The 27252-nt window shown below is 35.9% G+C and overlaps 6 protein-coding genes across 6 annotated transcripts; 3 read left to right on the forward strand and 3 right to left on the reverse strand.

The window, feature by feature from the left end:
* The first annotated feature begins 2013 nt into the window (after positions 1-2013).
* LOC111781112 (E3 ubiquitin-protein ligase RNF185) lies at positions 2014-3378 on the forward strand. The gene is made up of 2 exons (XM_023661551.1): positions 2014-2155; positions 2428-3378. Exon 2 carries the CDS (start codon positions 2456-2458, stop codon positions 3128-3130), a length of 675 nt encoding a protein of 224 aa, XP_023517319.1. The 5' UTR covers positions 2014-2155; positions 2428-2455; the 3' UTR covers positions 3131-3378.
* A 2472-nt stretch (positions 3379-5850) lies between these two features.
* On the forward strand, positions 5851-7343 carry LOC111781114 (probable galacturonosyltransferase-like 1). The gene has a single exon (XM_023661554.1). It carries the CDS (start codon positions 5981-5983, stop codon positions 7025-7027), a length of 1047 nt encoding a protein of 348 aa, XP_023517322.1. The 5' UTR covers positions 5851-5980; the 3' UTR covers positions 7028-7343.
* Positions 7344-7372: 29 nt separating this feature from the next.
* On the reverse strand, positions 7373-9420 carry LOC111781113 (serine/threonine receptor-like kinase NFP). The gene has a single exon (XM_023661553.1). It carries the CDS (start codon positions 9148-9150, stop codon positions 7405-7407), a length of 1746 nt encoding a protein of 581 aa, XP_023517321.1. The 5' UTR covers positions 9151-9420; the 3' UTR covers positions 7373-7404.
* Positions 9421-11695: 2275 nt separating this feature from the next.
* On the reverse strand, positions 11696-16953 carry LOC111782260 (50S ribosomal protein L13). Its single transcript, XM_023663098.1, has 6 exons — positions 16714-16953; positions 16552-16616; positions 12964-13035; positions 12682-12848; positions 12331-12442; positions 11696-12178 (listed from the first exon to the last, which is right to left on the reverse strand). Exons 2-6 carry the CDS (start codon positions 16591-16593, stop codon positions 11954-11956), a joined length of 618 nt encoding a protein of 205 aa, XP_023518866.1. The 5' UTR covers positions 16594-16616; positions 16714-16953; the 3' UTR covers positions 11696-11953.
* Positions 16954-18182: 1229 nt separating this feature from the next.
* On the forward strand, positions 18183-20374 carry LOC111781456 (lysM domain receptor-like kinase 4). Its single transcript, XM_023662045.1, has one exon. The coding sequence runs from the start codon at positions 18332-18334 to the stop codon at positions 20276-20278; it is 1947 nt and encodes a 648-aa protein (XP_023517813.1). The 5' UTR covers positions 18183-18331; the 3' UTR covers positions 20279-20374.
* On the reverse strand, positions 20363-25560 carry LOC111781457 (protein DA1-related 1-like). Its single transcript, XM_023662046.1, has 11 exons — positions 25277-25560; positions 24560-24613; positions 24199-24295; positions 24008-24122; positions 23779-23905; positions 23588-23671; positions 23277-23393; positions 21942-22154; positions 21794-21856; positions 21569-21678; positions 20363-20744 (listed from the first exon to the last, which is right to left on the reverse strand). Exons 2-11 carry the CDS (start codon positions 24590-24592, stop codon positions 20363-20365), a joined length of 1341 nt encoding a protein of 446 aa, XP_023517814.1. The 5' UTR covers positions 24593-24613; positions 25277-25560.
* Between the last annotated feature and the right edge of the window lie 1692 nt (positions 25561-27252).

Below are 27252 nucleotides of genomic sequence, written 5' to 3' on the forward strand. Positions count from 1 at the left end.
AATTACACTTTTTGTTATGCTTTTACGTAAATATTTTAATCAAATAGACCATATTTTAAATATTCTTCTGACTTTTATCCTAAGAATTATGCAATAATTTGGTTTTATTCTTTCAAATAATGTGCTTAAAACGATAAAAAATAATATTTGATTCTCAAATTATATATAAATTAGGTCGCACATCTAACCAATTTAACACAATAAAAATGACAGAGAACAATTTTTTAGGTACGACTAAACTATGTGTATTAAATAAAAAAATTAATAATCTAAGGCATGAATAAACTTAAGTATTAAATTAAAATATTTCAAAGCATTGAAACATAATTAATTAAAGGAATTATTCATTAATTATAGGTTCAGCCATCTCACTCTTTATGAGTTTGTTTATTTATTTTTATTTTTTTATAATTTTAAACAAAATTAATTCATCTCTAACCTTCCCTACTTCATATTTTTTAATTTTTAATAGATGATTTAATTTCTCATTTTATTTCTGGTATATGTTTATTGGTAAATTTATTAATTAGCAATGTAGCAAGCTGACTTTTAATTATTTCAATGGAATGAACGGACAATTAATTAATAAGACGAATTTATTATTGACTACATTATTTAAGAATTAGAATCCAAAATTGACACCTAATAATTCTGGCATTTTCTTGCTACTAGGGTGTACATTCAACCCGGATCAACCCAACCCGAACTATAAGGGTGGGGTTGGGTTGGATTAGCTTTTCGAGTTTGTTTGGATTCATTTTTTAAAACCCGAACTGATTCGGTTCGGTTTCGGGTTCATAGGACAAAACTTGACTGGAGCCAAATAAAAATATATAAAATATACTAAGAAGTTTATATTAACGATGTGTTTGCGAGGTACTTTGTCTTAACTTAAAACACTATACCTTTAATAAAAAAAATTAGTTTCAATTTATTTTTGTTTTATAAATTTGAGACATTTAATTCTAAATTCTAACGTATTTATTATCTATTTGTTATTGATTCAATTTGTTTGTTTTTTTTTTTTTTGGAATAATTATATATTGATTTGTGTTTGTTTGTGAACTTTTAATTATCTTTTATCTAATTATAAATTATTGATAAATATATTTTTTTTAACCTGAACTCAACCCATGTTGGATTGGGTTGGATTGGGTTGTGAAAAAATTTCGGGTTGGGTTGGATTACCAATCTAACCACGCCCGTAAAAAAAATCTCTCAACCCAACCTAACCTAGACCATGTACACCCCTATCTGCCACCACCATGATCACAACATGATCCTTTCAGCATGTTTTTGTCTTCACTTTCATGTTTTGTAGAAAACAGAAAGTCACTAACAAGATTATTCCAAACAAAACATCAACTTATAATTTATTTGGTTGAGTGATTGAAAAGAGATGTGCATACTACTATTGATATAACAGATGACCTTCGCTTCTTTTAAAATATTTTAATCGATCATATTTTTATGATAACTCTCATTCGAATGAGGTATCGATTTATTTGGAAATGGCAAATAAATTAATATTAAGACTCGAACCATTAGAATCCAATTATAATGAAAGAAAAAAACATAAAATATTTGAATGTTTAAAAAAGAATAAAAAAGATTAGGAGTATTTTTGCATGTTTATCCATCCAATCATTTAAATGCAATTAAGATTGGTTGAAACGTGTCCAATAATATTAAATTCAATGTTCCTAAGCTGTCTTTCATCCTATTTTTATGTTTCCTATGTTCATATAGGCTTGCCACCATTTTAATGTCCACCATCCTTTCTTTAATGCCTTTGAAAATTGTGTTATTTTAAATTAATAATAAAAGCGTTGAAATTTGTGTTTTAAAATTAAATTTATTATTTTTTAAATTTATTTTCTTTAGGGATAGTAAAAGATGAAATAAATAGGAGCCGTCGGATTGGGGGATCCCAAACGCAGCGTTTCGTCGTAATGAATTAATGAATTAAATAATAATTAAAAAAAAAAAACCACAAAAATAAGCTCTTCTACACCTTTCTTTAATGTGTAAGTCGGTAGAGCTCCGATTTCAGAAGATTCTGTCGATCGGCAACACCAACATCGATTTTCTTCTTCTTCCACGTTGCTCTGCTACGCTTCTTCTTTCCACAATTTCTGAGTTCGATTCTCTCAAGGTCGATCGGACACTCTTTTTCTCTTCGTTTTCATCTATTTGCGTTGAATTTTAGCTGTTTTTCTTGTTCAATCTCTGTGTTTTTTTTTTTTTTTTTTTTTTTTTTTTTCCCTTTAGCATCCGTGTTGGGTTGGGATTTGAGAATTGAGGGTTTCTTTTCGTCTATTCTTTGCGTGGTTTGTTGGTTTTGATGATTTTGATCTTGATGCTACGGTATGGAGTTGTTGAATCTGATTCTGATTTTGTTTCGTTTGGAATCAATGGTGGTTATAGCTGCTGATATTTAGGGCGGTAAATTAGAATGGCGAGCGAATTTGGAGAATCAACAAGCGTGCCAAATCAAAACCCCTCTTCGTCCAGTAACAATGATATTGGCGATTTCGAATGCAATATTTGTTTCGAGTTAGCTCAAGATCCAATTATCACTCTCTGTGGCCATCTCTTTTGCTGGCCTTGTCTGTATAGATGGTTGCACTATCACTCACAATGTCAAGAATGTCCTGTTTGTAAGGCTCTTATTGAGCAGGAGAAATTGATTCCTCTTTATGGTAGGGGAAAGGTACCATCTGACCCGAGATTGAAGAGGTATTCTGGTATGGATGTTCCGAGTCGCCCTGCTGGTCAAAGGCCTCAAACAGCACCTCCCCCTGTTGCTAATGACTTTGCAAACTATGGGTTTGGATTCACTGGTGGCTTTATGCCAATGTCAACAGCAAGGATTGGCAACTTCACCTTGGCGACTGCTTTTGGTGGTCTGATCCCATCTTTATTCAATATCCAGTTTCATGGATTTCCTGATGCTACAGTTTATGGGACTACTTCTGGTTACCCCCCCTATGCATTCAACACATTCCATGGGGGTCATGGCCACCATTTTCAGCAACCGACGAGTCAAGGTCAGCATGCTGATAATGTACTGAAAAACCTCCTTTTACTCGTTGGTGTCTTTGTGATTCTTGCCTTGCTTTGGTGGTAGAATGATCTTTCATTTTGGTTGAAATAGCACAAGTGTAGAGATTTCATTTAGTGCTTATGAAGTAGATTTGCTAATATACATATGTGCATGCTTGATCTTACTTTCTGTGAGGTTCCCGTTTGTTCTTGTTATTGATATCCCAAATGACTTCTGGATGTTTCTTCCTTTCCCACGAACCAGCCCATATTCATCCCTTGCCACAGGAAATTTCCTTCAACAGTAATAAAGTTCAGCTGTAATTTTAGTGATCCAGTGATTACTGATCTTCCCAGTCAAATTTTCTATCTTCATATGATTGTGTAATGCATCTCAACATCAAAGTTACTTCTTTTTTTCTTTTTTTTTTTATTGGGTTTGGGAAATTTTGCTCACAAAAACTATTGAAACTTCTTTACTTCCTTTTGGCTACCTGGTAACATTAATAGGCATGGGCGTTCCTTTAACTGGATTCTGGTTGGAAGGATGTGCTTATTGATGGTTTGTTGCTAGTTTCCGTATCAGTTGAAGCTTACCGCTAGCAATTATTGTCCTCTCTGAGCTTTTTCTTCTGGGTTTTCCCTCGAGGTTTTAAAATGTACACTAGGGAGAAGTTTCCCCATCCTTGTAAGGAAGGAACGCTTTGTTCCCTTCCTCAACCGACGTGGGATCTCACAAATTGTCTCTCTTTCATTATCAACCAACGTGGGATCTCTCAAATGGTCTCTCTTTCATTAGGGTTCGTTTAATCTTTTTTGTTGTTAGTTCTGAGCTAAAGCTTGGCTACTGTGTCTAGAATTTACCCATTTGAAACTGAGTTATAGTTCCAAATCTGACATCAGAATTGGAAATGAATGAACTCATAGAACATAGTTACTTACCGTGTTCGTTCAGCCCATCATAGAACATAGTTTCTTCTGGGCTCTGCTCACATATTCGACTGAGAAACTGTTCACTGGGCGCTGGGCTTTGTTTTATACTCTTTTGAAGCACTTGGACTAAAAGTACTCCACCTAGTATGTGTTCTTTCACAAAACACTTCTATGTTACTCTTAGGCATAATGATTTTGATGGAGAAGTGCTTTTGAGTATTAGGGTGGAGTTGAGAAGTTACTCGTTCTTGCAGTCCTCTCCGCTTGCGACGTGTTAAGAAAATTATACAAAAAAAAAGAAAAAAAGAAAAAAAGCATTTTCTTTACTTTAAATGTTATTTGATGGAGAGGTTAAAAGTTTGATTATGTGACAATTGCATTCTTGTAGCGGGATAGTACGACACTTGTTCTAACTTGGCGAACAAGTCAGGTGTGTGAAATTTGGACTTTGCGGACAATGTTAGCATATGCTTGAGCCTCGGGTCATGTTTGAGAGAAATAATTTAGAAAACGTGAGCGCAAATAAATAATGACACAGTTTTGTTAGCATATAACTCGAGCAGTAAGATTTGACAATTAGTCACATTCCCTTAGTTCATTTTGGGGCATTTTAGCTTCGACATATGTAGACATGATTTTGATGGTCGATCATATACTCTTGTATTAACACGATAATAATAGTTAGGACCGGAATAAAAAACTTTTATTTGTTTTTTTTTTAATCTTTTCTTATGCATAATTATTGACACCTAGCTTTCAACATCGAGTAATTAATAAGTAAAACAAATAAATTATTAGGAATTAAAATATATTAAAGTAATTTGAAAGAACTTAGAAATTGGTAAAGAATGATTGAAGGATTAGATGGTTTGAGTTGAAAAATGCACACATTCGATAATAATACATTACCAAAAATAGCCTCCTAAAGTGATGTTTGTTGGTAATAAATTGAAATTATTGAACCAAGTAATGCCTAGTGAACCCTACCCTTTTTGTCATTTTATTTTTTAAAAATAAAAAATCACTTTCCATTTATTATTATAATTATTTTATACGCAACCTATTACCTCTTTATTTCAAAACTTAATTATCCAATCAATTTAATTAAAACGAAAATCTGGCTAAGAAAATGGCTAAAATAACATATCAACAATAATTAAAATGAATGTGGGACCCACGAGAAAGCCACGTGTCAAACAGCGGTAAAGAGTTATTAGTAGTGAAACAGAGAAGATGGGCCCCACAAAATATGACGTGGCCGTTTTTTTTTTTTTTTTTTTTTTTTTGTTTTTTTTTTTTTTTTTTTTTTTTGTCAAACACAATTGAAAAGACCATTCGAAATTACCCATCTTTCCGCTACCCTAAATATTCGGAACCAATACAAAATTCCCCAAACCGTAAAATGTTTATTTATTAAAATAATTATTTAACATATTTTTTAAAATATTAAATATTGACATTTTTATGAAATAAGACTCCATATTTGTAACTTAAATTCGAGTTGATTTCACGTCAATCAACCCATTTATAACAAATATTCTTTTAGCTATGAATAGAGGTGGTGAATTATATGGCCAAGTTGACACGTTTAAACTGAAGTGAAATAGTAACATGATCAAATTGACCTGTTTAACAGAGGTGACACGGGTCACATGATTGAGCTAACCTATTGAAATTGAAGTAGCAAGTCACGTGATTGAATTGAGGTATACTAGTCGGCCTAATCTATAAGAAAGATATTCAAGTCATTATGGTAAATACGGTTCAAAGTTGTGTACGATGAACGATGAACGAGAATTATTATAATTTTTATGGGGTTATTTTGATGATTTTATTGTATAATTAAAGGAAATGAAAATGTATAATTAATTTAATGAAAAGGAGGAACATGGCTCTGTCCTCTCTTTAGCATTCATTTATGTCTCTTTTCCCCTCTTCGCTTTCTTAATCATAATTTTATAGAAAATAAATCTCCATTTTTTCTCTGTTCTTCTCCGGCGACATGCCTCGCCCTCCACCGCCGTCTACATATCACCGGTGTACCTACCTCCTCCTCCTCTTTGCTCTCTCTTCCGCCGCCGCCGCCGCCGCCTTGAAGTTCAAAGAAGCGCCTGAATTCTACAACTCCCCCACTTGCACCTCCATTGATCCTCACTCTGATGACGACCTCTGCTCCGATCAGGCCGTCCATGTGGCGATGACCCTCGACGCCGCCTATCTCCGGGGCTCAATGGCGGCGATTCTCTCTGTTCTTCAACATTCCTCTTGCCCACAGAACATCTTCTTCCATTTCGTCTCCTCTGCTTCCACCGACACCGCCGCTCTCCGATTGACTATCGCTACTTCTTTCCCTTACCTCAAATTCCATGTTTACCCATTTGATGTCGCCGCCGTCGCCGGATTAATATCCACTTCAATCCGCTCCGCCCTCGATTCTCCACTCAATTACGCTCGCAACTACTTGGCTTTGCTGATTCCCCACTGTGTCCAACGCGTTGTTTATTTGGACTCCGATTTGATCCTCGTCGATGATATTGCCAAACTCGCTGCTATCCCACTTGGGGAAACCGCCGTCCTCGCCGCGCCGGAGTATTGCAACGCCAATTTCACCTCCTATTTCACCCCCACTTTCTGGTCCAACCCCTCTCTGTCCCTCACCTTCGCCGGAAGAAACGCCTGTTACTTCAACACTGGGGTTATGGTCATTGATCTCCAACGCTGGCGCGACGGCGATTACACCGCCAAGATCATTGAATGGATGGAGCTCCAGAAACGAATTCGGATCTACGAACTCGGCTCTCTCCCACCGTTCCTCCTCGTTTTTGCCGGCTTCATTGCCCCAGTCGACCACCGATGGAACCAACATGGCCTCGGCGGCGACAATTTCCGAGGACTCTGCAGGAATCTGCACCCTGGTCCGGTGAGTCTCTTGCATTGGAGTGGAAAAGGGAAACCATGGGTTCGTCTCGATTCGAATCGGCCTTGTCCACTTGATGTTCTTTGGGCTCCTTATGATCTCTTACGCACACCCTTTGCTCTTGAATCCTAGTTTTCCAGAAATATATGCCAGAAAACAGGGGAATTACATTTCTTCATTGTTCATAAGTTATTTCTACAAATTTTTGGTTTAATCTGTAAAATGTAAGAAGAACATAGATTAGAGGAGATTTAAGGATACATATCCCTCAATCATGTCCATAAACAGAGAGATTATTTTGCATATGAAGTACGTCAAATACAGAGAAAGCCTAAGAACAGAGCTTTCATTATTGTAACAGCTAAAATGAAATGGGATTTGGCTGTAAAGTTGTTCTAATGATTTAATACTCATAATAAGCGAAAAGGATATCAGATCGAGCTTAAATCATTGCAGTTCGTTTCATTAAATTCATGAGATTATGTAATGATATTTACAGTTAGAATCTCTCAACGAGCTCTAATGACGCCATGGCTACCGGCGATTTCATCCGCCTCCAAAAGAGAAACCCATGTTTTTTCTGCCTTTTCAATGGGAGATTCAGCAAGAACACAGAGATTGAAGACGATTTCCGCCATTGTTGGCCTGGACAAAGGTTCTTCTTGTGTACAAGCCCTCGCCATTAGAGCCAAGCTCAAAGCTCCTTCAATTGGGTAAAAGCTCTGTAATTTTGGGTCCATCCAATCTCTTAACTTCTCTTCTCTGCTCTGTTCTTGTTCTAAAACCTCCCTTATCTCTTCACATAACTTCACTTCTTTTCTCCCAGAAAGCAGCTCCAAAATCACAACCCCAAAAGCGAAAATATCAACTTTTGTGGACAGAGAACCAGTGGCAGGCCTGGCCTTGGCTAGATTTGAAATCTTTGCTCTGAATCTCGAGTCAAGAAGGATGCAACCCGTTTTGATATCTCTATGAACTATGCTTGGCTGAGTGTGATCGTGCATATACTGCAACCCGTTAGCCACATCCAAAGCTATGTTCAGCCGTTGGCTCCATGTGAGATGGAAGCTCACAGAGCCTGAAGAAACTGGAGATGGCGAATGAAGCCATTTATCCAACGACCCATTTTCAGCAAATTCATAAACTAAGTAAAAATTATCCTCATAATCTGAAGAGAATCCCACCAGTTTCACTAAACTTATATGATTAACCTTCTGCAGAATCATTAGCTCTTCCTTTGAATCCTGTTTCGCTTCCTTTACCACTGAGATTTCTCCATTGATTTCGGCTCTGTATAATGATTTCCCAATCTTAAACCCCTCGTTGAAGTTCATTGTCGCCTCTGTTATCACTTCAAATTCGTAAAAAATCGGCCTTCCCAAGTAGTCGGAAACCACCGGAGGAAGAACCTGCAGCTGCCTGCTCTGTTTTGTCATCTTCTTTTTTGTGAGCTTAGAGATTCCAAAAATGGAAATTTCCCAGATGGGTAATGTTTTTTTCTTATGGACTAACCAAATATAAACCCCCAACAAAGATACCAACAGGAAACTAATCCCCAAAGCCACAATTATGATCACAAGGTGTTTGATATTTTTCCTCCGAGGCCAAGACAGAGAAAACAGAGGAAGTTTCGAAACAGGGACATAAATGGGCTTTCCAACGGTGAAATCCGTCACGTTTATTGCTTCTTCTGAGACATTAAAAATGGCACTAACACGAGAAACCTCATCGTTGGGTTGCCATACATAAGTAATAAGATATTGAATCCCCTGTTTTATGTTTTTCTCAGAAGGGCACTTACAAAGCAGAGGAAAAACCACCTCTGCCCCCACCTGCAATTTCGTTGGATTTAGATTTGGGTTCATTTTCTGCACCATGTTCCAAGCGCAGAGATTCTCAAACGTGGTGGTCGAGACGTGGAAAAAGGTGTCATCTTTCTTGATTTTGTAGGTAACATTGTGGAAGAAGCCATTTTCAGAGCAGTGACAGTCCACAGGCACCAGTAGAAGCTGCCCATCAAACAATGGAGCTGTCTCAGATCCCAAGTTACTTGCTTTGGCAATCTTCAAACCACTGACTCCAAACAAGCTCGATATGCTCACGAGATCCAAAAACTCTGGAGATTTTGCGAAGTACGAGACGTAAGTTCTACAAGAACGTGGAGAATCGACAGGACATGGAAAGGCTGCGCTGTCGGCGCCGCCATGAATGGAGAAAAAGCAAGCAAGAAGAAGCATGAACTCTGCAAGAAGCATTGCTGGAAGCTCTGAGAATCTGAAAGAAGTATTGAATGTGTGATAGAACTGAGTTTGGATTTGGAGTAAATGATTAATATTTTTATGGGCAGGTATGATCGTTGCATCACAATGTTTGAATAATTCAACCAAAAAGGTATTGAAAGCAACGATTTTGTGTAGTAGTTTAATGGGAAGTTGTTTTAAGACGGCTGGATGGGTTTGATAGCTTGTTTTGATTAAATTAAGGTAGCGAAGTTTAATGAAACGGTGATGTAAGAGCTAAAGCGATGGGAGGGAGTGGGATTAAGTTTAAAGATAAATGTATGATTAGAAAGAGGAATTAAGTACTAATTTGTGTGTTTATGCCTATTAAATAAACTCGTGAAATTCTATTCATGTTGCCATTATCGGTAAAAGATTCAGTAGGGAGGTCTGCATACAATTCAAATGTCGAACAAACATGTTTTTGCAATGGAGGTGTAATGACTCAAGTCCACCGCTAGTAGATATTATCTACGATTTTAGAATTGTGAAGTTGACCACGATACGTAACGGGCCAAAGCGGACAATATGTGTTACAAATGGTATAAAAGCTAGTCACCTACTGGGAGAGGCGTTTTAAATACCTTAAGCGAAAGGAAAAGTCCAAAGAAAACAATATATAATAGTGGTGGACTTGAGCTGTTACAAGATTTCAAGGTTTGAAATGAAAATTTTTTGCTCGAATTTAATAAGTTTATTGGTTTTAGGAAAAGCATAACCACGCATTATCGTTTTTTTTTGCAATTGGAGACTAAACTTTCATCATAAAAAAACGCTTACCATTGAAGTAAAACGGAAACTTGTTGGAGATTGTTGTCCTTATCGTTGTTAAAAAGCAAAAGCTTGTCGTTCTTCGTTATCTTTGCTTCGTTTAAGCATGGAAGCCTATCGTACCCGTTGGAGACTCGTGAAAGTACATAAAAATTGAGTATTCGAGGATTATTCTATTTGAACGAAATTTGAGATTATAAAATTTTAAACAGTTATAATATTACTATATACTTTTTATTTTCTTTATCTAATTTTTCAAATTTACATTAAGAAAAATAGATCTCGATCAACTTGAGAGATCAATAATTTTGCACGTCATTCTTAATAAAAAATAATGAAATTTATACCTTTTTGTTATGAAGTCATCAGAAATTGGAATATTCTTGGAATGTAACTGAAATTAATCATCCAACTCAAATATTTAAATAAATAAATAAATAAATATATGAGTTAATATAACATTAGAAGAAAGCTTTAATTAATTAATTCTAATTTTCCAAGTCAATATAAGATATAACACATCACTCAATTATTGACATCAATTTTAAATGAAAAAATATATAAAAAAATTTCATTTTAAAATTATTTTAGATATTTATGTCATAATTTTTCTTAAAATTAGCAAATAATTATTTAATGCTAAATAAAGTATTTTCTTATTCAATTGGTTAAATATTCTGACTTTNAAAAAAAAAAAAAAAAAAAAGAGGGAGAAAAAAGCAAAATGATTTTCTTAATATCATTAATTTGAAGATTAAATTAAATAATATTTAATTTAGGTTAAGAGATGAGGGGTTGATGTGGCAATGTGAACACAGATTTAGACAATTTTGAAGGAACCTTCCTCTCACTTTCCTTCCCATTCATTTGTCTGCCCCAACCCTAACACTACTTTATACCTCATTATTATATTATTTTTTAAAAATAAATTATATTTTTGTCAAAGCTATAGGTATTATTACAAAAGTTTTAATTTAGTTTATTAATAGTTTTCGAAATATGAAAATGGTTTCGGGTCTTTATTAGAGTTTAAGTTAAGATTTAGGATTTTTCGAGACGGACAACAATGGCAGATGGTGTCGACGACGTTAGATCGATATTTTAAATATCTATAACTTAATTTTGAAGTAAAATAAACTACTTAATTATTAATTTAAATATTTTTTTTATTATTTAAAAAATATTTGTTGAGATCGATATTTATTAATATATGAATGATATAGGGTAAAAAAGAAAAGTATATATATTTTATTATTATTATAAGTAATAAATAAAAGTAAAAAGAAAAATTAGGAAAAAGAAAAGAAAAAAGAAAAAAAGGAGGGAGGCAAGGAGAAGACCAAGGCAACGCGGTTTGTTGCTCCCTCACTTTTGACTTTTTGGTTCTGAATTAATTAATTTTTTTTTTCTTTTTTCAGAAAACAATTATGTCGGTGGATTCCAATTTCCCCTTTCTTTTTATTGTTTTTTTCCTTAATTCCTAAGAAATTTCAGGGTTATATTTGTCATTTAACTTTTGAGTTTTTGAAAATAAGTTATTTAGTTTTTGAAATTAAATTAAAAAAAAAAAAAAAACCAAAAAGATTGAACATTTTAAGGTCAAAACTGGAAAATAGTTTGGGTTTAGGGATTTTGTTTAAAAATTTAAAATTCAAAACCTATTATGCAAAGATAAAAATTCAGAGAATAAATTTATATTTGACTCAAATTTGAGAAAGCCTAATTTGGAGTGATTATTAATTTATAACGATAATAGATAACTGATCCATTGCATTCAAGCAAAAGATATGAATCTCAAAGAAAATAAAACAAGCTCCCATGGAAATTCAGGCATTGAAGAAAACATGACATCATAACTTTACAAATGATATCAAATCCAAAGCTACAACCAAATTTAAAGCCAGCTTTGATGCAACTAAATGAGTGAGTTCCAGACTACTTCAGCTATGCCATGGCTGATTATATGATCCAAACAAACTCCACTGGGATGGAAGAAATTAGGTCCTGTTTATGCAATCACTTCTTCTACCTTTTCTTCCTTCTTTCGATTTTTCTTGGAATGATTGTCGCCATTTTGTTGTTGTTCTGCCTTTTTTTGTGCTCGAATCATGGCTCGTCTTGCACGTGGACGCATCTCTCTTACATTACGAGGTGGCATGATATATGGCTCGAGTGGTCGGTCGCCAAATGGGTGTTCATCTCCAGCAAAAATTCTCAGTTTTCGATCTCTATCCTACATCCATGTAATGTAATAGAATAAATAAAGCTTCAAATATAAGATACCTGAACAATGACTAACTAAAAGAATGCAGATTTTATCAAGAACTGTAGTTAATTCATTAGGTATCAGAAATTGTGAAACACTAAATGAATTTAAGAACTGACATCACGCAGTTTGTTTCGTGGCAGCATGCGCAATACAGCTTTACGTATGACTTCGGTAGGGTCTTTGGCCATCTGATCTTTCAAACTTCTTTCCTTGACATGGCCAACATACCTACAAGCCACGCATAGTTCAAAACAAAGCACGAAACACAGTGCATAACAAATTATTACCAAATCAACATTAAAATGATCCCCTTCCTCTACTTTTTGGCAGCTAGAAATTGAGCCATTTAGATTCAACCGGCAGCTCAAATTCACCAAAACAAATGTTGTTCTAATCTTTATGAAGATAAAGAACTAACAAACAAACTTATGATTTCATGTCCATGACCAACAAAATAGAGTACTTACCCAGTATGCCAGTAATAAATTTTATCAGTGGGCTTTCTTCCTGAGACATAGATATCCTTAGCATTAAGCACAATGCACATATCCCCATCATCCCGATTTGGTGCGTATGTTGGCTTATCCTTGCCTTGAATCACGGTAGATATTTGAGATGCCAATCTTCCAAGAACCTGGTAGAAAGAATTAGAATAGCTGTTTCTGTTTATGGCAAATATCACTACCATTGGACATACTATCTCATAATCTGCAAAACCAAACGTTAAGTGATCAACATTGCATTCTAACCTGGCCTTTGGCGTCAAACACTCTCCACCTCAGACCTTCCAAATTGATGCGTTTTATTCCAGCAAGTGCTCTCTGGAAAATTATTAGGGCATAACAATATTAATGCTTGTGTACCCATAAGTAACAGAAGTATTTATCCAAAGAACACTAAGCAGAGGCTATTATAAAAAAAAACTTATTTGTAAAAACCCCCAAAAATAAGAGAAAATAAATCCTCCGCTACAACAGCCTTCCTATTTCATTCTTACCAAAGTTCCTGGGTGATGAACTTTCGACCAAATAAAAAGTTTCTTTCTTTCCAATCAAATATACCACATAACATCAGGAAACCGAAGTGCCAAAATAAACCCCCCATATCCCTAAACAACTTTTTCAACCATGAAAACATGATCCTTCGATCATTGGAAAGTGTTTAGAAGTACATGAACACAATATAGAATTTTAAGTCTTCACTTCTCCTTTTACACAATGTATGCATATAGCAACAACTCAAATTAACAAGTCCGTTGAACTTTGTATGCAGTGTTTATGCCATCATGAATGATAATCATAAATTGAACGTCGCTTATGCAAATTTTGTGAGTAAGATCTCGGATGGGAAGCAGAGAATAGAGGAAGCAGTCTCTACGAGGTTACCAGTTTCTACAAGATCTTCACCTCTTAGTAGAAATGAGTTTTGGGGTGAAAGAAGAAAACGTGGCAAGCCTTGATTTGAGTGCTTTTATTGACAACTTCACGTCTGAATCCCATGATAGATGGAAGATATGGAAAAGGAAATTGAACAGTTTTTTAGGCTACTTTTGTGATAAATCCGTTCATGGCTGATAAGGCTCTTTTGCAAATGTAGGATGACAGACTTTTAGGGGTGATCTTGGGACAGAAGGTAAATGGATAAATATATATCCACTTCAAATGAAGTTTGAATATTGGTCTTTCAAAAAGCTAAAATTTAGGGTGGGGTTATAGATGAAAGATATTGAACTACCTTTGCAATACTGGAACAGAGCCACCTTTGAAGCAATTAGGGTGTATTTTGGTGGACTGATTGGAATCTATCCAAAACTCTTAATATGATAGATTATGAAGCGGCATATATTGAAGTAAAGAAAAATTCATGTGGCTTCGTTCCAGCGATGATCAAAATTCAAGGCAAGGTAAGGAGCGACACTTCTCTTAATTTTGGGAATATTGTAACTATTGATTCACCCTCAATTTCGATTCCATTTTAAAGAAATTTGGATCTTTGTGACTATAGGATTCCATTTGACTTTTTCCGAGTTCAATCCGTAATAGAAGATGAAAAAGTTGCGTTGGCAGTGCGCATTACTTTCACCAGAAGACGAGGTTGAAGTATTACCTAATGAACCATTTGATAAGGGTGTGAATCCGATACCAATTCAAGCGAAGAAGCATTTAAAAGGATAGAGGATGTAGCTATTAATGTGACTTATTAGCATGGTTTGGAAGTAGAATCATACGTTTTGGAATCTGTTCCAGAAACATCAGGTATTAAAGAGACTTCTTTTGTTCAGGGTTGGAACACCTATTAATCACTCAAGAGAGATTGTATTTAATATGTAATACTCCTTGACTGCATGTTGAGGAGGTTGATTAAACGAGAATTGCATTTCAAAGGCCCCAACTCTTGAATCACTAGCATTTCGTAAGTCAACTGACTCTATTGCCCAACCAGAAAATTAGAATGTCGTAAAAATTATTAGTACGACCAATCATCATCCCACTAATGCCGGTTTGTCATAACTAATGAAGTGTCTGATCAGTCAACTCTCTATCTTTAAGGATGATAATAAGGTAACCCCTAAGGATGAAGTAAATGTTGATGATATTTCCACTCAGCCCTCCCAAGTTGTCCCTTGAGTTTCTAAGGAATCTCATAAGCTTTCTATTTTTAAAGACTCATTTCCTCTTTTATTATTCTCGGATGAAGGCCCCTTCTCTCTCTAAAGAATATTCAAATCTTAATGCTAATATTTTTGAAGAATTTTGTGTAAGGCTGCTCATTCCTACTAATCAGGAATTATTGCCTCATGATAAGCAGCTGAACCAACAGATGCCTTGTTCTTCTAATTCATTCAGCCAATCAATAATTTCCCCTCGAGGGTCCAATGATAACTAAATTAAAGGCGAATCTCGTCCAAAGGATATTGTCCTCCATTCTTGTATGAATGATATTGATTCTGAAGATGAATCTGAAATTAGTTTGAGCAGTGTAGAGCCAAGAACATTCTGTAATCAATCTTTAACACCAGTTGCAAGGATCAGTTCAGTTCCTCCCAAGTTTTCATCTTCAATAAAGGTATTGGATTGTAGATGAAAGAAATTCATCCTTTGTCTCCTCAAGTTAAGATTTAATCTTGATGCTACATTTATTAAGTTCTTATGGACTTTGAAAGTGGTTGGCGGGTTTTCTTGTTGCTGCCATTGGCAAGATTTTAGTTGCTTTGCATTTGGTCATTGGTCGAAGATTTTATTTTGGAATGTCCCTTGTTTTAGCATTTTTCTATTGAAGTAGAGGGGATCTCAGCCTTTCATTGTAGTTGGTTTATTCTTCTTCGTCCTCTTAGCATTTTGGCAATCATCAGTCCTTTCAATGCTCTTTTGTTGTTCATGCTTTCTGGCTCAATTTATGCTTATAGTTTGGTTTGGCTCAATTTGTTTGTTCGCCTCTACTTAGTATGCTCTTTCCAATCTACTGGCTGGATATTTTTTCAAGATTTTTTGCCTCATTTGGTTTTGCAGCATCCATTGTAACTTTTATTTCCTTTTTTCGCTCCCTTTTATAGTTTGTATCTTTTAAGCACAAGTCTCTTTTCATTTTTTCAATGAAAAGTTTTGTTTCTTATTAGAAAAACATAATTGAAGTAATTGAACCCAAATGCTTCTTCAGCTACTATATAAACTTTCCTTCATGAATCATCCAAATTGAAAACCCGTAATTGTTCTTAAAAATGGAATACCAAATAGTCCACTATAGAATCTCTAGCCCACTCGGAGGGGTGTCCTACTCCTTTTTATGATGTTGCCATGCCAAAATCCCACTTGTCCAAGATAAAATAACTTGTCAATTAAACACAGCACATAACACATCAAACACAAAACAAAATATTGACCATATTAACCTAAAATTTCAAAGCATGTCGTCCAAACTACAATAAATTGCCTACAAGACTTCTGAGTGTCCATAATTTATTAATTCAACGTCCCTTATCAATTAAAGTACACAGACAGGTGTACCTGAGTTTCCAAATAAACATTTCCTCTAACAGTGGCATGAGATTATGTAACAAGAACTACTAGACACTGTATCATTTTCAAAACCAACTATACAATAACACACATAATCACAACCACAACTTAATGACACTCCAAACGAAAAAAATAAACAAATTTCACAAACTCATCAATAGATTGCAACAGAAACGAAAAGAAAATCCACAAATAAATTCTACATACACTTGGCGTGCAGCAAATAAGAAGCCAATTTCTAATACGTAAGGAACTACAATATGCATCACACAATCATTCCAATGATTAATAAGCACTAGAGTAAAAGTAAAGGAGCATTGCCTTCATGTTGCCATTGAAAGTACTAGCTACTTGGCTTGCCATTTCTCAAATTCCTAGCTTCTTCACTGTTCCACGAAGAAATTTATCAGTTCACTCAATTCTTAACAATTAACAAACGAAATAATTCACTAGAATCCGGAATAAAGACTATAGAAAGCAAACCTGTGAAATACGACAATCCCAGAGACAAACTTGCTTCGTTTCTGTAGCTTAACACATAAACCTGGGAGGGGTTTCGAGAGAGAGGCAGTGAGCTTCTGGGTCAGGCCTGGGTTGGTAGAGAGGGAGAAGGAGAAAGCAAGATCACGCTAGTCGCTGAGGGCTTTTCGATTTGGGTCTAAATTCGAGAGGGAGGCGGCTTCCACTTCCGGCGAAATGTGCTGCGCTGGGGTTTATAGTACAGTAAAAATTAAATAATAATTAGGAAAATATGGTCATTTTTTTTTCTAAATAAAATTAAGAAATTAAAAAAATTGAATTTATTATTTTATTTTATTTTATTTTATAAATGGGCTCGGTTTTGTTTTTGATAGAAACAATTGGGCTGGGCTTCAAAAAGAAAAGAAAAAGGAGTGGGCTCATTTCATGGGCCACATATATTAATTTGATTTTTCATTTTTCTTTAACCTTTTCTAATTTATATTTTTTTTAAAAAAAAAAATGTTTTTCTCGTCTTAATTTAATTTTCTTATAGCATAAAACTTTATCTTCTCAAACAGTCTCTTTTACTTTTTAATTTATTTTATTTGAAATGGTTTTCTTCTATTATTTTTGTTTTCTTAAATTAAATTAAATTTACATTTTGTACTTTAATTTTTATTCAATATACCAAATCACCACTGATTATTCTCAATTTGGTTTTTAATATTTTAAAATATTCGTAAGATCTCTTTATTTATTTTTAATAGTAACTCAATTTCTATATATATTTTTAAAAAATTACGTTTTAAATTATTATAAATTATTTTTAAGAGTTATTAAATTATAAATAAATAATAATTATTATGAAATGTTATGTGCCTATAATTGTATCATGAATAAAAAATATATTTTTTTTTAATATTGCTAAAAATATTTGAGTTGGTTTGATTAAACTCAATTTAGTTTTAAGTGAACGATAAGAATTAGGTTGATTCTTTTAGATTCTTCGAGTCATCTGATGTTTTTAATATCGTCCAGNATCAAACTTCAGAAAAGAAAACAAATAAGGAAATGTAAAAGATGTTGAACTATTCCAATTTCATTTCTTTACACCTAATACACCTGCTCTGCTCCCAATTTCAAAGGACAACCTCGTCCCTTTTCGACATTTCCCTTCCCAGCATGGTCAAAATGTTGACTTTATTCTTATTGCTTGGCTTAATTTTTTCTCCACTAAATTATAAAAAAGATTTGAAAGTATAAAAATACATAAACGTAGTCATTTTAAATTTAATCGAGACAAATAATCTAATCAAAATCACATTGTTTCACGTTATTTTATTATATTTATTCATTAATAATATATATTTAAAATAATAGTGAAATTTTAATTATATATTTATATATAATTTAACACAGTTTCTTCCAAGTCAACGGATTGACGCCATTGTAGAAACAGTGACAGCAGTGCAAGATGCAATTTCCCCTTTGAACACGCACCTTCCTTCATTACAAATTTAAAGAACACAAAGACTTGTTCATCTTCCGCAGCCAATTTTTGACCTGTTCCGCAGCTCCGGTATATATAATCGCTGTTCTTTTTAACGAATCCCTTCTCCAAAATCTCTCTTATTTTTCAATGGGTTCCTTCAAATTCCATTTCTTCATCGCCTCTCTGTTTTGCTTCTTCTCTTTAATTGCTTCTCAGCAACCCTACACCGGACCGACCACCGCCGATTGTGACATCCCCCACAATTCCACCGGAAATTTGGGTTACTTCTGCAACACCCCCAATCGGAGCTGCCAATCCTTCCTCACCTTCAGATCTCGCTCTCCGTTTAACTCTGTTTCTTCCATCTCTGCTCTGTTGGGTTCCGACCCATCGGAGATTTCTCGGGTCAATTCCGTCGACGCTTCCGCCACTTTCCCGCCGGAGAAATTCGTGCTTGTTCCAACCCCTTGTTCCTGTTCCGGTCAGTTTCTTCAGGCTAATGTTTCTTTTACAACACAACGGGGAGATACTTATTTAGAGATTGCCAATGATACCCTGCAAGGCCTCTCGACTTGCCAATCTCTTATAGCTCAGAACCCAAATCTTAATGCCACGAGTATAAAAGGTGGGGAAAGGATTCGTGTTCCTCTTAGATGTGCTTGTCCGACCAAGAATCAAACCGATATGGGTTTCAATTACCTTCTGAGTTACTTAATTTTATTCGATGATATTATTTCTGGAATCGCTGAAAGATTTGAATCATTTGGTGCGGATATTGGGACTATTCTTGCAGCCAACGAGCTTGGAGAAGAATCCAACATCAACCCTTTTACGACCCTTTTAATTCCCCTTAAAACTGAGCCGTCGAGCTCTGGAATGAAAGAGCCTTCGTCGTTGCCGCCGCCGCCACCGCCGCCATCTCCAGCCACTCCACCACCTCCAAGCTCCAAAAAAACATGGGTTTATGTCGTGGTCGCCGTTGTAGGAGGTGTTGTTTTAGCAGCTGCAATTGGGGGTGTCGTTTTCTTTGTGTGTGTGAGGAAAAAGAAGAAAACTGAGTATTCAGCTACTGAAATTGATAGCTTTACATCATATGAGAAGCCATCAGAGAAAAAAATGGATGGAGAATCATCTTCTATCACATTGGAGAGTATTTCCAGCATTGCTCAATCTGTCAAAGTCTACAGTTTCAAAGAACTACAAGCTGCAACTGATAATTTCAATTCAACCCATTTGATCAAAGGATCTGTTTATCATGGCACAATCAATGGAGACTCAGCAGCTATTAAGAAGATGAACGGAGACGTATCGAAACAAGTCAATTTACTTAACAAGACGAACCATTCGAACCTGATTCGTCTTTCGGGAGTCTGTTTCGACGAAGGGCATTGGTATCTTGTTTATGAATATGCTGCTAAAGGTCCCTTGAGTGATTGGATTGTTTCAAATGGTAGTAGCAATGACAAGTTCTTGAGCTGGACGCAGAGGATACAGATCGCTGTGGATGTCGCGACGGGGCTTAATTATCTCCATAGTTTCACGAATCCGCCTCATGTTCATAAGGATTTGAAGATGGATAACATACTTCTTGACAGTGATTTCCGAGGTAAGATCTCGAACTTCAGCCTAGCAAGATCAGCGGGATGGGAAGAAGGCGAGTTTACACTGACAATGCACATCGTTGGAACGAGAGGTTACATGGCTCCTGAGTATCTCGAGAACGGTTTGGTGTCTACAAAGCTCGATGTTTATTCATTTGGTGTTTTGATGATTGAAATGCTCACTGGGAAAGAGGTATCAGAGTTGTACAGAGAGGAGAATTTGCAATTGGGTGATGTTCTTAAGAAGGTGCTTGATGAGGAAGATGGGAAGGAGTATTTAAGCCATTTGATGGATTCTTCATTAGAAGGTAACGTTTCGATCGAGCTTGCTATTCTCGTGATGAGTATCATCGATAAGTGCTTGAACAAAGATCCATCTCAACGCCCATCGATGGACGAGATAGTTCAATCTCTTTGTAGAATTTTAAGCAGTTCTGTATCATGGGAATTGTCGAACACTTGTGTGAGACAGCCAAATTCAGAACAAAACTGATCATTGTTGTTCATTTTAAGTAAAGGATCTTAAAGCTTGCACATTGTAAGAAATGTTCATGTGTTTATTCTATGATATCAACGTTTAAAATGGAAAGTTTCGAGTGCGTTTGATGTGATGAAGAGTCTCCTTTAAGCCATACTGAGAAACAGCCTGTTCTCCCACCCTGAACCCATCTCCATAAGCTTCGGAGTTATCCAGCTCGATTTGGCGAACGAAGCATTCGCCGAGTTTCTGCTCGATTTTACTCAGCTGCTTGTGCTTGTTTGAACGTGGAGGTTGTCGGGTAGAAGACGAGCTAGCAATCATGGCTGCTTCAGATCCCATATTGATCTTGGATTTCAGCCACATGTGAGCGAGGACTTGGCAGATTCCTTCTTCGATTTCGGGTTTTAAATTGGGATAGCCTTGAAGTCTAAGCCATGCATGCATCATCTCATGTGCTAGAATGGATCCTGTCAATAGCCTGTTTAAAAGAAAATGTGCGTATGTATGGTGAAAAACTAAGCTGCAAACAAATACTGTTCGTATTGAGTTCTACAAAACACATAATATGTACTTCGAAAAAGAGATTTCTAAGTTTGATATGAATGAAAGCAAGCTCCGATGTGTTTGAAAGTGAATGAATGTTAGGAACCACGACTCTTTATAATGGTATAATATTGTCTACTTTGAGCCTAAGTTTCAGCAAAATGTCTCGTACCAATGGAGATGTATTCCTTACTTATAAACCCATGATCAACCATTTAATTAGTCGATGTCGGACTCTCTCCTAACAATCCTCTCAACGAACAAAATACATCATATAGTCTCCCCGGAGGCCTATGGAGCCCTTAAACAGTCCCCCCTCAATCGAGACTCGACTCCTTCTCTAGAGTCCTTGAACAAAGTACACCATTTGTTCGACACTCGAGTCACTTTTGACTACACCTTCGAGGGTCAAAACTTCTTTGTTCAACATTTGAGGATTCTATTGACATGATTAAATTAAGGACATGACCCTAGTACCATATTAGGAACCACGACTCTCCACAATAGTATGATATTGTCCACTTTGAGCATAAGCTCTCGTGGCTTTTGGTTTTCCTTACTTATAAACCCATGATCATTTCCTAAATTAGTCAATGTGGAACTCCCTCACCAAATACACCCCATTCGGGGCCAGCGTCCTTGCTAGCACACCACCTCATGTCTACCCCTCTTTGAGGAACAGCCTCCTCGCATACCGCACCGTACTAACAAAGTTCATATATGAATGAGAAAACAGACATTTTAAATGTTTTCACGTACCTGGGAAGACCATATAGAATGAGTATAGCATTAACTTCACAACTACGAACAAGTCTGAAAGGCTGTGTGTTCAAGGTTGAATTTCTTCCCGTATGTTTCCTCTTATGAATCTACTACCAATGTTCAAATCAGCTCAGTTCATTCAAATTCAAACACAAAAAACACTCAAATCTATTGTTAGTATGGTTCAATGTTGAATTGAAACAAAGAGGTTGAAATTCCTACAACGGGAATGATTTGCTCTTCTGACACGCAGAGTCCTCGAGTTTCGGATAAATGGTGGTGTCCCTATATGATCCAAACAAATGGTAAGACAACGACAGCATTCAATAAACAACCAAAAAGACAACCTTAGTCAGTGTCTTGTCCTCACATTCCTTTCCCCTTTCATGGCCTCATTCAATGCTTCCCTTTCGACCAACAACAATGGAATTTTTTGGTCCAGTTTCATGTCTAAACTTGTGAAATACTCTTGTATCTCACGGAAAAGAGGTTGACACTCGTTGGTGTCCATGATCATGAAGCTGGAACACTCTACACACAAACTTCTGCCATCTTGGAGTAAAATGTACTCCCCTCCTTTTGGCTGCATGAAGGACAAAGCTCATATGTGTGAATGTGGGAGAGAAAGTATAACATCCTAAGCCCACCGCTAACAAATATTGTCCGTTTTGGCTCGTTGCGTATTGTCATCAACCTCACGGTTCTAAAATGCGTCTAGTAGAGAGAGATTTCCACACCCTTGTAAGAAATGCTTCGTTCCCCTCTCCAACCGATGTGGGATCTCATAATCCACCCCTCTTGGGGGACCAACGTCCTCGCTATCACACCGCTCGGTGCCTAGTTCTGATTCCATTTGTAACATCTTAAGCCCACCGCTAACAGATATTGTCTGTTTTGACCTGTTACGTATCGCCGTTAGCCTCACAGTTTTAAAATGCGTCTACTAAGGAGAGGTCTCCACACTCTTATAAGAAATGCTTCGTTCCCCTCTCCAACCGATGTGGGATCTCACAATCCACCTCCCTTGGGGGCCCAGCGTCCTTGCTAGCACACCACTCAGTGCCTAGTTTAGATACCATTTGTAATAGCCTAAGCCCACCGCTAACAGATATTGTCTGGTTTGACTTGTTACATATCACCGTCAACCTTACAGTTTTAAAATGAGTCTATTAGGGAGAGGTTTCCACACCCTTATAAGGAATGCTTTGTTCCCTTCTCCAACCGATGTGGGATCTCACAATCCACCCCTCTTGGGGTCCAACGTCCTCGCTGGCACACCACCCAGTGCCTAGTTCTAATACCATTTGTAATAGCATAAGCTCACCACTAACAGATATTGTATTTTGGCCCATTACGTATCCCCATCAACTTTACGGTTTTAAAATGCGTCTACTAGGGAGAGGTTTCCACACCCTTATAAGGAATGCTTTGTTCCCCTCTCCAACCGATATGAGATCTCACAATCCACCCCCCTTGGGGGCCCAATGTCCTCGCTGGCACATCGCCCAGTGCCTAGTTTTGATACCATTTGTAACAGCCTAAGTCCACCGCTAACAGATATTGTCTGTTTTGGCCTGTGACGTATCGTCGTCAGCCTCACGGTTTTAAAACGCGTCTATTAGAGAGAAGTTTCCACACCCTTATAACGAATGCTTCATTTCCCTCTCCAACCGACGTGGGATCTCACAGAAAGAGAGAGAATTACCTCCAACCTTTCACAGCTAGCACATTTGGAAGTTCCATCATCTTCATGGGACGGGCAGTACTTTTGTGCCCAAAAAGGATGCTCTCCATATTCGACCTCCTTACCAATATATGGGATCTAACAGCATCAACAAGGTAAGAAAAATATGGATATTAGAAACATTCCACTAAGATATTGTCGACTTTGGGCTTATACCGATATCGAGCACTATGCTCGTATTAATGGATTGTTCTTATCTAACACGTCTAAGACCAACTAACTTTAACGGTATATGGTTCTATGCAAAGCATTCAAGATTTCAAAATACTTACAAAGTCATTGCATACATAGCATTTGAGATGACTCTTATTCCTAGGGCAAGATGTGTGGTAAGGTCGATTTTCGACCATATAGAACTGTCATAAATCATCCAACATACAATCGTCAAAATTAAGGATATATAATACCTAGGATTCCACAAATTTAACAATGTCCAAAATTCTCCACCCTCCTTTAAAGCTACCTGGTCATCTTTGATCAGTTGTGTGCAAGCATGGCATTGGAGACATTTAACATGCCAAACAACACCATTACAATCAAAATGATTTTCGCGTCGACTTATCTCATTGTTGCATCCAGCACAGACAATCCTACACAAACATGTTATGTGTTACAACACGAGCCATGGCTCCATGAATGGCTTTGCAGAAGTTTGAACTCGAGAAACCGATACAAGAAGTCGAAAGATTTACTTGAATGCAGAAGAAACAGCTTTAGAAGACGCCATGACTAAGCTTAGTTGCATTGCATTGGCAAGCTGCTCATCCTCTTCAGTTTGGGCATTGAGGGTTTCCTTTATCTTTCTCTCTATTCATCAAGAACTTGCATAAACTCAAATCTAATATATGCAACAAAACATGAATCTTATAGCATGAACACTTACCAATGATCAAATCTTGTTCATTTTCAAATTCCATTTGTGAGAGTGATAATGCCTTAACATAATCAACTTCCACTTGATCAGCTTCTTCCATGTCACCCTGCAGTTTAGTTCATCACACATAACAAAACAAGCCACCATGTCCAACACTATAAGTATTGAAAAAAGTTGGCTGTTTTTGCTTGGTTGCATTGATGTAAATGAGAAACGTAAGTAAATCACGAATTTTCGAGTCGTTTCTTTACCAAAACGGACGAGTTTATATGTTGTTTCTTAGAAATGATTCTAAAAGTTATTTGAATTGTTGTTTAGTTTTACTGTTGAAGGGAGAGATGTTATGTCCATTTCTGCCATGATTACTTACTGAGGTCGTATCGATATTGATTGTCCACTTCATAGTGTCAAAAATGATATCAACCTGCAGAAACTCACATTGTTATTGATATTCATACAACTTTTTAAGCCAAATTTCACTGTTTTCTTGGTATCGTCGTCGGCCTCACGGTATTAAAACACGTCTATTAGGAAGAGGTTTCTACACCCTTATAAGAATTGATTCATTCCCTTCTCCAACCGATGTGGGATCTTACAATTCCTAACATGCGTGTTTTAAAATCGTGAAGCTCATGGCGATACGTAATGAGCCAAAGTAGACAATATCTACTAGCGGTGGGCTTAGATTGTTACAACTAATTTCTCTCTTGAACGCCCTCTCAATATCTCCTCATAAATTAGCACTAACAAATTTGTTCATTAACTAGAAGTAATCGTGGCTATGAACATGTTCGAGAGTGATTTTGAAAGACAAAAGAGATTACGAACATTACCAAATCACTCTCAAACAAGCCCTAACTTATAATTAAACTTGCATATATAGAAAATTACCCCAACTTGATTCTTCCCTGGTTGCTTCAATCCAAACCCATATAAAGAAAAACCCAACACATAATAAATACAATTAAATTCAAAATCTCCCACTTCTCCAAGAGGCATTACTCAACAAAACATTGCCAATTTTGAACAATCCCAGATAACTTGACCTTAAAAGAAAGACGATTACAAGAAACAAAGAACACCATACCTTGTTTGCTTGAAACAAAGATCGATCCCAAGACGAAAAGAGAGGATTTTAAGAAATGGGTGTTTTCAAATCTGAGTCAGAACAGAGGAATCGAAGCATACAGAAGAAAAGGGCAAGGCCAATGAATGATTTTAATCATAAAACTGAAGCGGATAGTGAAAAGGAGCTGAGTTCATGGAAGAAGTTGGCTTTTGGGAAAGGCAGTGGGGTATGAAAACTACTTGAAATTTGTCTCTTTGCAATTCCCTTCCACTCATCTTCTCTGCAAAAGGGAGAAAGGGGAAAGGTGTTTGGGGTAAAAGATTTCCCCAATTATGAGATTCCAAAAATTGGGTTTTCAATGGGGTTTGGTGGAGTGTCGCTTATTGAAATGTAGCTTCCTGGACTGTTCCTAAGCACACCCACTTGGCTCTTTCGGACAACGACCTATATCCATTTCTGTCCCACTTGACAAGGCTTGTAGAATTTGGACACCCCCTGGTTGCATTGGAGAGTATACAAAACATTATGAATAGAATTTACATATGAAAGATGATATCATTCCTTTTAAGTAATGATATCATACTTTTGGTGGGGTATGAGTATTTTGATTAATGTATTTGGAATACGATTAATAATGAATAAATTTATTTTTTAAAAAAGATTGTGTAACATGAACTAGACATTATGTTACGTTTAGTTGTAATTGATTGTGACATGACTAAGAAAGTAGATTTGGATAAGTTTTCGTTTTTATTTACTTTCACTTTTTATACATGGAGAAGATAGAAATATGTTACCGTCAATATATGGATGAAAATCGTTTACCGACATCTCATTGATTATCTATAAAATAATATTTTAATGTAATTTCAAAAGTTTTTTTGAGTTTTTTGAAAGGTGGTTTTTTTGAAAATTTTTTAAAATAGTTTTGAGGCGTTTAAGGTATTTTTTAAATGAGTTATTAAAAGTTTATATGGAAAATTAAGGGTAATAATATTTTTGATGGGCTTGGACAATTATGGAAAAGGGCATTTGTGAGAATTAAAGAATGTATATGGGCTGGACTATGCACAAAGCCCATATTGGGATAAACAGAAAGCCCAATTGGTTTTTGAGTTCAATAAAAGCCCAATCACACTACCAAAGTCAGGCCATATAGCCCATTTAGAAAACTAATGTTGGCCCATTAAGCCATATAGTAATATAAGAGCTGGTTGCCACGTAATAATTATATATTCAAAATTTTGCACGACTCCTAATAATTATCAAATATAATTTTGAATTATTCTTTTTATAACTTGGTACAAAATTACTAGTCCGCTTATAAATAATTATTAGTCTCAGAATTAACTTTGACTAGTCTTGCCAAATAAAATAGGGGAAAATTCATTTTTTTTTTTTTAAATAAAAATAAATTATTATTTAAAAATATATTAAATTAAAAAAATAAAAATCTTGTTTCTATCTTAAACGAAGACAAATTCAAAAGCTTATTATTACTATTTATTTGTTGGGAAGAAAAGAAAAAAAAAAAAGGCGTTGGCTACGACAGGCTGTCACCTCTACATTTGGAACACGTGGCAGAAAGAAAACAATTGCCAATCCATTTGGACCACGGTTCCCACGTGGCTGTTGGGCCACAAGGTGCCGGCAATGCCACGTGGAACATGTATCTGTTGAGGACCACCTCATCTCAAGGAAATAAGTAGTCGTCGTTTTCCACGTGGGCCCATATTTAAAAGTCCAGCCAGGCCCAACTTTCACTACCTTCGAATATTATACCACTGCCCTTCCCTCTTTCCTTTCCCCCTTTTCACCTTTTCTTTTCAAATTAAATTCNTTTTTTTTTTTTTTTTTTTTTTTTTTTTTTTTTTTTTTTTTTTTTTTTTTTGATATTTCATATCAATACTTTTATTTTTTTTTTCAAAAGTCACAGTAAAAAGTTAAAATTAAAATTAAAAATTCAAAAAAAAAAAAAAAAAAAAAAAAAAAAA

This window comes from Cucurbita pepo, chromosome LG19 (genome assembly GCF_002806865.2).
Source record: "Cucurbita pepo subsp. pepo cultivar mu-cu-16 chromosome LG19, ASM280686v2, whole genome shotgun sequence".
NCBI classification, from domain to species: domain Eukaryota; kingdom Viridiplantae; phylum Streptophyta; class Magnoliopsida; order Cucurbitales; family Cucurbitaceae; genus Cucurbita; species Cucurbita pepo.